We start from the raw sequence: 13146 nt of genomic DNA on the forward strand, positions 1-13146 counted from the left end.
CAACTAGGTTAGGGTTAGAGCCTATCACATCTAATGATCCCATCAAACTAGGTAGGGTTAGGGCCTATCCAGTAATCCCATCAAGCTAGGTTAGGGTTAAGGCTATCCAGCTAATCCCATCAGCTAGGTAGGATTAGAGCCTATAATCCCATCAGCTAGGTTAGGGTTAAGGCCTATCCCAGTAATCCATCAACTAGGTTAGGTTAGAGCCTCTAATCCCATCAGCTAGGTTGGGTTAAGGCTATCCCAGCGAATCCATCAACTAGGTTAGGATAGGCCTCCACTAATCCATCAGATAGGTTAGGGTTAGAGGCTATCCCAGATAACATCAACTAGGTTAGGGTTAGGAGCCTATCCCAGCTAATCCCATCAACTAGGTTAGGGTTAGAGCCTTATCCCAGCTAATCCCATCAACTAGGTTGCACCTATCCCAGCTAATCCATCAACTAGGTTAGGGTTAGGGGCCTACAGCACATCTAATGACCCATCAATAGGTTAGGGTTAGGGCATCTATCCCAGCTAACCATCAACTAGGTTAGGGTTAGAGCCTAATCACAGCTAATCCCATCAACTAGGTTAGGGTTAGGGCCTATCCCAGCTAATCCCCATCAACTAGGTTAGGGCCTATCCCAGCTAATCCCATCAACTAGGTTAGGGTTAGAGCCTATCACATCTAATGATCCCATCAACTAGGTTAGGGTTAGGGCCTATCCAGCTAATCCCATCAACTAGGTTAGGGTTAAGGCCTACCCAGCTAATCCCATCAGCTAGGTTAGGTAGGAGCCTATATCCATTAGGCCAGGGTAGGGTTAGAGCCTATCCCAGCTAATCCCATCAACTAGGTTAGGGTTAGAGCCTATCACGCTAATCCCATCAACTAGGTAGGGTTAGGGCCTATCGCCAGCTAATCCCATCAACTAGTTTAGGGTTAGGCTATCCCAGCTAATCCATCACTAGGTTAGGGTTAGGGCCTATCCCAGTAATCCATCAACTAGGTTAGGGTTAGAGCCTATCACAGCTAATCCATCAACTAGGTTAGGGTTAGGGCCTTATCCAAGCTAATCCCATCAACTAGGTTAGGGCCTATCCCAGCTAATCCATCAACTAGGTTAGGGTTAGAGCCTATCACCATCTAATCCCATCAACTGGTTAGGGTTAGGGGCCTATCCCAGGTAATCCCATCAGCTAGGTTAGGGTTAGAGGCCTATCCAGCTAATCCCATCAAGCTAGGTTAGGGTTAGAGCCTATCCACAGCTAATCCCATCAACTAGGTTAGGGTTAGAGGCCTATCCCAGGCTAATACCACAACTAGTTAGGGTTAGGCCATCCCAGCAATCCCATCAACTAGGTTAGGGTTAGAAGCCTATCACAGCTAATCCCATCAACTAGGTTAGGGTTAGAGCCTATCACAGCTAATCCATCAACTAGGTTAGGGTTAGAGCCTATCCAGCTAATCCCATCAACTAGGTTTAGGGTTAGAGCCTATCACAGCTAATCCCATCAACTAGGTTAGGGTTAGGCCTATCCAGCTAATCCCATCAACTAGGTTAGGGTGGAGCCTACCAGCTAATCCCATCAACAGGTTAGGGTTAGAAGCCTATCACAGCTAATCCCATCAACTAGGTTAGGTTAGAGCCTATCCCAGCAATCCATCAACTAGGTTAGGATTAGGGCCTATCCCAGCTAATCCCATCAAACTAGGTTAGGGTTAGGCCTATCCCAGCTAATCCCATCAACTAGGTTAGGGTAGAGCCTATCCCAGGTAACCCATCAACTAGGTTAGGGTTGAGCCTATCACAGCTAATCCCATCAACTAGGTTAGGGTTAGGGCCTATCCCAGCTAATCCCATCAACTAGGTTAGGGCCTATCCAAGCTAATCCCATCAACTAGGTTAGGGTTAGAGCCTATCAATCTAATGATCCCATCAAACTAGGTTAGGGTTGGGCCTATCCCAGCTAATCCCATCAGCTAGGTTAGGGTTAAGGCCTATCCAGTAATCCCATCAGCTAGGTAGGATTAGAGCCTATAATCCCATCAGCTAGGTTAGGGTTAAGGCCTATCCCAGCTAATCCCATCAACTAGGTTAGGGATTAGAGCCTATAATCCCATCAGTAGGTTAGGGTTAAGGCCTATCCAGCTAATCCATCAACTAGGTTAGGATTAGAGGCCATATCCCATCAGATAGGTTAGGGTTAAGGCCTATCCCAGCTAATCCCATCAACTAGGTTAGGGTTAGAGCCTATCCCAGCTAATCCCATCAACTAGGTTAGGGTTAGAGCCTATCCCAGCTAATCCCATCAACTAGGTTAGGACCTATCCCAGCTAATCCCATCAACTAGGTTAGGGTTAGGGCCTATCACATCAATGATCCCATCAACTAGGTTAGGGTTAGAGCCTATCCCAGCTAGATCCATCAACACAGTTAGGGTTAGAGCTATCACAGCTAATCCCATCAACTAGGTTAGGGTTAGGGCCTTATCCCAGCTCAATCCCATCAACTAGGTTAGGGCCTATCCCAGCTAATCCATCAACTAGGTTAGGGTAGAGCATCATCTAATGATCCCATCAACTAGGTTAGGGTTAGGGCTATCCCAGCTAATCCCATCAGTAGGTTAGGGTTAAGGCCTATCCAGCTAATCCCATCAGCTAGGTAGGATTAGAGCCTATAATCCCATTGCAGGTAGGGTTAGGCTATCCCAGCAAACCATCAACTAGGTTAGGGTTAGAGCCTATCCAGCTAATCCCACAACTAGGTTAGGTTAGGGCCTATCGCCAGGCTAATCCCATCAACTAGTTTAGGGTTAGGGCCTACCAGCTAATCCCATCAACTAGGTTAGGGTTAGGGCCTATCCCAGCTAATCCCATCAACTAGGTTAGGGTTAGAGCCTCTCACAGCTAATCCCATCAACTAGGTAGGGTTAGGGCTATCCCAGAATCCCATCAAATAGGTTAGGGCCTATCCCAGCTAATCCCATCAACTAGGTTAGGGTTAGAGCCTATCACATTAATGATCCCATAAAACTAGGTTAGGGTTAGGGGCCTATCCCAGCTAACCATAGCTAGGTTAGGGTTAAGGCCATACAGTAATCCATAGCTAGGAGGGTTTAGAGCCTATCACAGCTAATCCCATCAACTAGGTAGGGTTAGGGCCTATCCCAGCTAATCCACAAACAGGTAGGGTTTAGGGCCTATCACAGCTAATCCCATCAACTGGTTAGGGTTAGAGCCTATCACAGCTAATCCATCAACTAGGTTAGGGTAGAAGCCTATCACAGCTAATCCCATCCAACTAGGTTAGGGTTAGAGCCTATCCCAGCTAATCCCATCAAACTAGGTTCAGGGTTAGAGCCTATCACAGCTATAATCCCATTCAACAGGTTAGGGTTAGGGCCTATCACAGTAAACCCATCAACCTGGTCTGCGTGTTGCGGAGCTTCACAAGCTAATCCCATCAAATAGTTAGGGTTAGAGGCCTATCACAAGCTTAATCCATCAACTAGGTTTAGGGTTCAGGGCCTATCCCAGCATCCCAATAACTAGGTTAGGATTAGGGCCTATCCAGTAACCCATCAATAGGTGAGGGTTAGGGCCTATCCCAGCTAATCCCATCAACCTTAGGGTTAGGTTAAGAGCCTATCACAGCTAATCCCATCAACTCAAAACAACTCAACAACTAAAACAACTCAACAACTCCAAAACAACTCCAAAAAAACTCAAAACAACTCCAAAAAACTCAAAACACTCCAAAACAACTCAAAACAACTCAAAACAACTCCAAAACAACTCCAAAACAAAACTCAAAACAACTCAAAACAACTCCAAAACAACTCAAAACAACTCCAACAACACTCAAACAACTCCAAACAACTCCAAAACAACTCAACAACTCCAAAACAACTCAACAACTCCAAACAACTCAAACACTCAACAACGTCCAAAAACAACTCAAACAACTCCAAAACAACTCAAAACAACTCCAAAAACAACTCAAAACAACTCAAAACAAGCTCCAAAACAACTCAAACAACTCCAAAACAACTCAAAACAACTCAAAACAACTCAAACAACTCCAAAACAACTCAACAACTCCAAAACAACTCCACAAAACAACTCCAAAACAACTCCAAAAACTCAAGCACCCAAACAACTCCAAAACAACTCAAACCACTCCAAAACAACTCAAAACCAACGCCAAAACAACTCAAAACACTCCAAAACAACTCAAACAACTCCAAAACAACTCACAACCAAACCAACCTCAAAACAACTCCAAAACAACTCAAAACAACTCAAACAACTCAAACAACTCCAAACACTCAAAACAACTCCAAAACAACTGAAAACAACTCCAAAACAACTCAAAACAACTCAAAACAACTCCAAAACAACTCCAAAACAACTCCAAACAACTCAAAAACAACTCCAAAACAACTCAAAACAACTCCAAAACAACTCAACAACTCCAAAACAACTCCAAAACAACTCAAAACAACTCCAAAACAACTCAAAACAACTCAACAACTCCAAAACAACTCCAAAACAACTCAAAACAACTCCAAAACAACTCAAAACAACTCCAAAACAACTCCAAAACAACTCCAAAACAACTCAAAACAACTCCAAAACAACTCCAAAACAACTCAAAACAACTCCAAAACAACTCCAAAACAACTCCAAAACAACTCAAAACAACTCAAAACAACTCAACAACTCCAAAACAACTCAAAACAACTCCAAAACAACTGAAAACAACTCCAAAACAACTCAAAACAACTCCAAAACAACTCCAAAACAACTCCAAAACAACTCCAAAACAACTCAAAACAACTCAAAACAACTCCAAAACAACTCCAAAACAACTCCAAAACAACTCCAAAACAACTCCAAAACAACTCAACAACTCCAAAACAACTCAAAACAACTCCAAAACAACTCAACAACTCCAAAACAACTCCAAAACAACTCCAAAACAACTCCAAACAACTCCAAAACAACTCAAAACAACTCCAAAACAACTCAAAACAACTCAAAACAACTCAAAACAACTCAACAACTCCAAAACAACTCCAAAACAACTCCAAAACAACTCAAAACAACTCCAAAACAACTCCAAAACAACTCAAAACAACTCAACAACTCAAAACAACTCAAAACAACTCCAAAACAACTCAAAACAACTCAAAACAACTCAAAACAACTCCAAAACAACTCCAAAACAACTCAAAACAACTCCAAAACAACTCAAAACAACTCCAAAACAACTCAACAACTCCAAAACAACTCAAAACAACTCAACAACTCCAAAACAACTCAACAACTCCAAAACAACTCCAAAACAACTCAAAACAACTCCAAAACAACTCAAAACAACTCCAAAACAACTCAAAACAACTCAAAACAACTCCAAAACAACTCCAAAACAACTCAAAACAACTCCAAAATAACTCCACAACAACTCCTCAACAACTCCACAACAACTCAACAACTCCAAAACAACTCCAAAACAACTCAAAACAACTCCAAAACAACTCCAAAACAACTCCAAAACAACTCCTACATTTGATTGGTGGGTATGTCCCCACCTGTTTATCCAGATACTAATGAATGAAACGTAACTGTGCCGAGACTAGAAGAGAATGAACAGGATGTGTGTCATCGTGTTGGTGGATTAAACGGCGACGCAGATGGAGAAGCCACGGCTTCAAGCCAAGCGGTCTAAACTAACCAACCATACAGCATCTGACTTAGCTAACCACAACACCTGTTGAGGTCCGATACTCACAACCAACACTTACTACCACTGTGTGTAACCAGAGATACTGACGGTTACAGAAGCCACACACACACACACACACACACACACACACACACACACACACACACACACACACACACACACACACACACACACACACACACACACACACACAACAACAACAACAACAGAGGAGATGCAGCTAGCTAAGGAGAAGAGCTTAAGCAGAGCAGAAGCGCAACTGTGGAGATAGGGGGAGATTAGAAGGTGTCAAGGGGGAGGCAGATAGAAAGACAGAAGGGGTGGAGATAGGGGGAGATTAGAGGGTGTCAAGGGGGTGGCAGAAAGATAGGAGGGGTGGAGAGAGGGGGAGATTAGAGGGTGTCAAGGGGGAGGCAGAAAGATAGGAGGGGTGGAGAGAGGGGGAGATTAGAGGGTGTCAAGGGGGAGGCAGATAGATAGGAGGGGTGGAGAGAGGGGGAGATTCGAGGGTGTCAAGGGGGAGGCAGAAAGATAGGAGGGGTGGAGAGAGGGGGAGATTAGAGGGTGTCAAGGGGGAGGCAGATAGATAGGAGGGGTGGAGAGAGGGGGAGATTTGAGGGTGTCAAGGGGGAGGCAGAAAGATAGGAGGGGTGGAGATAGGGGGAGATTAGAGGGTGTCAAGAGGGAGGCAGATAGATAGGAGGGGTGGAGAGAGGGGGAGATTAGAGGGTGTCAAGGGGGAGGCAGAAAGATAGGAGGGGTGGAGAGAGGGGGAGATTAGAGGGTGTCAAGGGGGAGGCAGATAGATAGGAGGGGTGGAGAGAGGGGGAGATTAGAGGGTGTCAAGGGGGAAGCAGATAGATAGGAGGGGTGGAGAGAGGGGGAGATTAGAGGGTGTCAAGGGGGAAGCAGATAGATAGGAGGGGTGGAGAGAGGGGGAGATTAGAGGGTGTCAAGGGGGATGCAGATAGATAGGAGGGGTGGAGAGAGGGGGAGATTAGAGGGTGTCAAGGGGGAAGCAGATAGATAGGAGGGGTGGAGAGAGGGGGAGATTAGAGGGTGTCAAGGGGGATGCAGATAGATAGGAGGAGTGGAGAGAGGGGGAGATTAGAGGGTGTCAAGGGGGAGGCAGATAGATAGGAGGGGTGGAGAGGGGGAGATTAGAGGGTGTCAAGGGGGATGCAGATAGAAAGACAGAAGGGGTGGCAAAATAGAAAGGAGATGGCGTTTTGTAATGATGATGAAACAGGAAGGGGTGAAAGACATTGATCGAGATATCAACGGATGGAAAGAGACAGAGATTGGGGTAGAGAGAGAGATTGAGATAGAGAGATCGTGATAGAGGGATTGAGAGAGAGAGAGAGAGAGAGACAGCGAGCGAAAGAAACAGACAGACCGACAGAGACAATGAGAGAGACAAAGACAGAGAGACAGAGAGAGAGAGACAGAGAGAGAGAGAGAGAGAGAGATGGATATTGATGGAGCGAGATGGTATGAGAGATGAGATTGGGAGGTGACCGACAGGCATCAGTCCACCATGCAGGTTCAGGTTCCTTACCAAAGAGAGATACTCTGTGTCTCACCAGAGCTGCCAACTTACAGAAGATACTGAGGGAGGAGGAGGAGTAAGAGGAGGAGTGGAGAAGGAAAGGGAGCGTATGGGAGGATAGGAAGGGAGGGTATGGGAGGATAGGAAGGGAGGGTATGGGAGGATAGGAAGGGAGGGTAAGGGAGGATAGGAAGGGAGGGTATGGGAGAATAGGGAAGGGAGGGTATAGGGGAGGATAGGAAGGGAGGGTATGGGATGATAGGAAGGGAGGATAGGAAGGGAGGGTATGGGAGGATAGGAAGGGAGGGTATGGAGGATAGGAAGGGAGGGTATAGGGGAGGATAGGAAGGGAGGGTATGGGAGGATAGGAAGGGAGGGTATGGGATGATAGGAAGGGAGGGTATGGGATGATAGGAAGGGAGGGTATGGGAGGATAGGAAGGGAGGGTATAGGGGAGGATAGGAAGGGAGGGTATGGGAGGATAGGAAGGGAGGGTATGGGAGGATAGGAAGGGAGTGTATAGGGGAGGATAGGAAGGGAGGGTATGGGAGGATAGGAAGGGAGGGTATGGGAGGATAGGAAGGGAGGGTATGGGAGGATAGGAAGGGAGGGTATGGGATGATAGGAAGGGAGGATAGGAAGGGAGGGTATGGGAGGATAGGAAGGGAGGGTATGGAGGATAGGAAGGGAGGGTATAGGGGAGGATAGGAAGGGAGGGTATAGGGGAGGATAGGAAGGGAGGGTATAGGGGAGGATAGGAAGGGAGGGTATGGGATGATAGGAAGGGAGGGTATGGGAGGATAGGAAGGGAGGGTATGGGGGGATAGGAAGGGAGGGTATGGGAGGATAGGAAGGGAGGGTATGGGAGGATAGGAAGGGAGGGTATGGGAGGATAGGAAGGGAGGGTATGGGAGGATAGGAAGGGAGGATAGGAAGGGAGGGTATGGGGGAGGATAGGAAGGGAGGGTATGGGAGGATAGGAAGGGAGGGTATGGGAGGATAGGAAGGGAGGGTATGGGAGGATAGGAAGGGAGGATAGGAAGGGAGGATAGGAAGGAAGGGTATGGGAGGATAGGAAGGGAGGATAGGAAGGGAGGGTATGGGAGGATAGGAAGGGAGGATAGGAAGGGAGGATAGGAAGGGAGGGTATGGGAGGATAGGAAGGGAGGGTATGGGGGAGGATAGGAAGGGAGGGTATGGGAGGATAGGAAGGGAGGGTATGGGAGGATAGGAAGGGAGGGTATGGGAGGATAGGAAGGGAGGATAGGAAGGGAGGGTATGGGAGGATAGGAAGGGAGGGTATGGGAGGATAGGAAGGGAGGGTATGGGAGGATAGGAAGGGAGGGTATGGGAGGATAGGAAGGGAGGGTATAGGGGAGGATAGGAAGGGAGGGTATAGGGGAGGATAGGAAGGGAGGGTATGGGAGGATAGGAAGGGAGGGTATGGGAGGATAGGAAGGGAGGATAGGAAGGGAGGGTATGGGAGGATAGGAAGGGAGGGTATGGGAGGATAGGAAGGGAGGGTATGGGGGAGGATAGGAAGGGAGGGTATGGGAGGATAGGAAGGGAGGGTATGGGAGGATAGGAAGGGAGGGTATGGGAGGATAGGAAGGGAGGGTAGGAAGGGAGGATAGGAAGGGAGGGTATGGGAGGATAGGAAGGGAGGGTATAGGGGAGGATAGGAAGGGAGGGTATGGGAGGATAGGAAGGGAGGGTATGGGAGGATAGGAAGGGAGGGTATGGGAGGATAGGAAGGGAGGGTATGGGGGGATAGGAAGGGAGGGTATGGGAGGATAGGAAGGGAGGGTATGGGAGGATAGGAAGGGAGGGTATGGGATGATAGGAAGGGAGGGTATGGGAGGATAGGAAGGGAGGGTATGGGAGGATAGGAAGGGAGGGTATGGGAGGATAGGAAGGGAGGGTATGGGAGGATAGGAAGGGAGGGTATGGGAGGATAGAAAGGAAGGACCGGAATTAAAAATAAGTAGGTTAAGGTCAAAAGGTCCAAGGAAATGAAGTAGAGTCCATAAAAGAGGAGAGGAGGAGATAAGGAGATAAGGAGATAAGGAGATAGGGAGAACAGCAGACACAGTATAACAAGCAAGGTATTGTGTGAAAGGTTTTTAAGCAGATAATTTTTCTTAATGAAAGATCAACGATTCTGAGTAAAAAGACTTACCGTGTGATTTCTGCCCCTAGGCCTGGTACTACGGTATATATTTGGCATTATTCACAAAGCCTCAAAGACGATCAACGTACCTGGCGATCATTTCCTTCTCCTTGTTGGAGGAGTGGCCTCCACTGCCCAGCAACTTGGCAGGCGTGGAGAGGAAGTAAAGACAGTGGTTCTTAAAATACTGGTTAACCAGCGGCAGGAGAATCTACGACACGGAGACAGAGAGGTGGAGTGTCAATCAGATCGCAGTGTTAGAGCGCCACAATAATTTAAAAAACGAAGTAGAAAATTATGATGTTTTCATTTGTAAAAAGGCTCCCAAAGATGCTAACAGCTAGGCTAATGGACTAACAGTTAGACTACTGGGCTAAAAGCTAGGCTACTAAGCTAACAGCTAGGCTAATAGACTAACAGTTAGGCTACTGGGCTAACAACTAGGCTAATAAGATAACAGCTGGGCTAATAATCGAATGGGCTAACAACTAGGATAATAATAAACTAACAGTTTCCAAAACCAATGGATAGAGTACTATCTTTTGCTAATTTTGATGGTGACAAAATATAACACATTTTCAGTGTGGCTCCCGGACCTCATTGAAGATGGAATGCGGCTCCCGGTGCAAAATGAGTTTGACACCCTTGGTCTAATGGGCTAACTGCTAAGCTAATGAGCTAAGCTAATGGGCTAACAATGAGGCTATTGGGCTAACAGCTAAGCTAATGGTCTAACAGCTAGGCTAATGGGATAACAACTAGGGATAATGGGCTAACAGTTGGGCTAATGTGCTAACAGCTAGGCTAATAGGATAACAGCTTGGATAATTAATCCTCATCTCACTTTGGCAAAGAACTTGATCTCCTGTTCGTGTGGAGACTTCTCCACTCTGCCACTGCTAACCACAGCCTCTGTAGGGAGAGAGAGAGAGAGAGAGAGAGAGAGAGAGAGAGAGCGGCCTCAGTCACACAGGGATTACATCATGACCACATGATTTGACCAGGAAAAACTGGCTCCAATTACCGGTATGATGTACGATAGACAAGTATTTATGACATGCGCCAGATGAAGAATCAGTTAACCCATTCTACCCTTAACCATCCCATCCCTCTGCCCTCAGTCCCTGGTCTCCCGCCCCAGTCCCCCTACAGTACCCAGATGGGCGATGAACTCCTGGGCAATATCCATCCACTTCAGTAGCTTCTGGAGGAAACCATAGGCAAACCTCTTCTCTATGGAGGAGATGTCCTGCTCCATGTCCTTCAGGCCCCTGAGGTGAGAGAGGGATGGAGAGAGGAGAGGAAAGAGGAGAGGAAAGAGGAGAGGAAAGAAGAGAGGAAAGAAGAGAGGAAAGAAGAGAGGAAAGAGGAGAGGAAAGAGGAGAGGAAAGAGGAGAGGAAGGAGGAGAGGAAGGAGGCGAGGAAGGAGGCGAGGAAGGAGGCGAGGAAGGAGGAGAGGAAGGAGGAGAGGAAGGAGGAGAGGAACAGAGATATTTACATGAGATACAACTTGTTGATACAATATGGACAGGGGGGGGCTATCTGAGCATTGAGTGTTACAGTATTGTACCTCGTGACGGCATATCCGTTGAGCTGCAGGAACTTGAGAAGGTCCTGGGCTTTCTCTCTGTCTCTGGCCTTCTCCTTAGCCGTCAAGGTGTCATAGGGTACCAGCAGAGGATGGGCACCACCACCTGGACAACACACACATCATCCGGTGTTTCTATTGCTGTTATCCCTTAAGTTTTTCAGCTGTGAAGAACCTTTACTTACTTCAAAAGTGTCCTACGCAAACAGACTGACATTACGAATTATGAGACTGACATTATGAGCAGAACGTTAAAAACCCTGACAGCTGTCCGTCCCTTTCGTCTCACCTTTTCCCATCAGCTCCATCTTCTTTTTCCTGCCCCAGGTGTTGTGGTAGTTTTCAGCCAGCTGTTCAGCCATGGACTAGAAAGAGAAAGAGAAAGAGAAAGAGAAAGAGAAAGAGAAAGAGAAAGGGAAAGAGAAAGAGAAAGAGAGAGAGAGAGAGAGAGAGAGAAAGAGAGAGAGAGAGAGAGAGAGAGAGAGAGAGAGAGAGAGAGAGGATCACAAGGTACATCAATCTATATGTCACTGGTGAAAGTGAACAAACTATCTCCCATACCCTTTCCTCCACCAAACCCATATGACAGATTGCTGATCATAGTGTATTGACCAAGCCACCACCGACTAGAGTTGTCTTTCCAGTTTGTTCCCTACCTGCAGCTCTCTGGACAGCGCCATGGCAGTGATGTCCACAGGCGAAGGGCTGTAGCCGTGGCTGGGGTCATAGGTCGCCTGAGCAGTCTGGGAGATCTTCCGTGTGGTGGTCTTCAGCTCCACCTTCTCTCCCTCCCCTGCTTGAGCCTTCTCCATCGTCCACTCCCAGGCCAGCATGGCCTTCACGGACTCCTTGATGGGCCAACGGTAGATCTCCTTGTCCTTCTCAGAGAAGGTTTTGTACGGACGCAGCATGGGGTGGGTCTTGGTGTTTTCGTCCAGCACCTCTCCGTACGACCAGTTGTTCTGGATCTGAGAACAGAAGAGCATCATTATACTCAAAACCCTTTTTCTACCCGACGTCTCCGTCTCCATCAGTAGACGGTGATTTATTGTGTCGTAGGTGCAGGATGAAGGAGAGGTGAGGAGAAAACTGACCTTTTCGAAGGCCCACTTGTCGTGAGTGTGTTCTGCATACTTGTTAATGAAGGCATCCAGCTTCTCGGGGATAATGGTGCTGAGAAGGACAAAACAGGCGGAGAGTTATCGCTACGTGAGACACACTGCTAACCACTCTACTATGTAAATATAGCGTCAAGGGTTTTCCACGCCAGGTGAATAGATCAGGAATAACCCTAGCCTTAAACTCGGGCCTAGAGTTTCTCCTGGACAGGTCACGTGTTCAGGAAAACTTATGCCCAATCTTCAGACTGCCATCGACCCCCCCATCCCATCCTCACTTGGTAGTCTCCACAGGTTTGGGGTCAAAGTTTCCCTCAGCGTCCACCGAAGCCTTCTTCTCTGTGTTGGAGGAGTAGCTGGCGTCCACATAGTCCGGAGGGATGGCACCAGCGATGGCACAGATACATGGCATGGCAATCTTAAACAGCTCAGCCTCGAATTTCTAGAACAGATTGAGAGGAAAATAAAGAGATGGAGAGGGAGCGGTAGAGGGAGAAGGGGGAGGGAGAGGGGGAGGGAGAAGCGGAAGGGGAGGGGGAGGTAGAGGGAGAAGGGGAGAGTGAGGGAGAGGGGGAGGGGGGAGGGGGGGGTAGATGGAGAAGGGGAGAGTGAGGGAGAGGGAGAGGGAGAGGGGGAGGGGAGGGGGAGGTAGAGGGAGAAGGGGAGAGTGAGGGAGAGGGGGAGGGGGGAGGGGGGGGTAGATGGAGAAGGGGAGAGTGAGGGAGAGGGAGAGGGAGAGGGGGAGGGGAGGGGGAGGTAGAGGGAGAAGGGGAGAGTGAGGGAGAGGGGGAGGGGGGGGGGGGTAGATGGAGAAGGGGAGAGTGAGGGAGAGGGAGAGGGAGAGGGGGAGGGGGAGGGGAGGGGGAGGTAGAGGGAGAGGAGAGTGAAAATGAGAGCGAAGTCACAGGAAATGCCAGGTAATACAAAGTCTTCAACCATAGTGTGTACATGTATCTCTGTGTATCAAAGCAATAAGGCCTGAG

The 13146-nt window shown here is 47.9% G+C and overlaps 1 protein-coding gene across 1 annotated transcript in view; it reads right to left on the bottom strand.

Moving 5' to 3' along the window:
* Positions 1–13146, bottom strand: part of ryr1b (ryanodine receptor 1b (skeletal)) — a 261073-nt gene that overhangs the window by 119063 nt on the left and 128864 nt on the right. Inside the window, exons 53-61 of the mRNA XM_038973731.1 lie at positions 12442–12605; positions 12140–12218; positions 11702–12013; positions 11335–11410; positions 11028–11151; positions 10613–10728; positions 10302–10369; positions 9547–9668; positions 7297–7346 (exon numbers count right to left, since the gene is read on the bottom strand). Of these exons, the coding sequence (XP_038829659.1) occupies positions 7297–7346; positions 9547–9668; positions 10302–10369; positions 10613–10728; positions 11028–11151; positions 11335–11410; positions 11702–12013; positions 12140–12218; positions 12442–12605 (1111 nt within the window). The remainder of the gene's footprint in view (positions 1–7296; positions 7347–9546; positions 9669–10301; positions 10370–10612; positions 10729–11027; positions 11152–11334; positions 11411–11701; positions 12014–12139; positions 12219–12441; positions 12606–13146) is intronic.

Source organism: Salvelinus namaycush, chromosome 34, assembly GCF_016432855.1.
Source record: "Salvelinus namaycush isolate Seneca chromosome 34, SaNama_1.0, whole genome shotgun sequence".
NCBI classification, from domain to species: domain Eukaryota; kingdom Metazoa; phylum Chordata; class Actinopteri; order Salmoniformes; family Salmonidae; genus Salvelinus; species Salvelinus namaycush.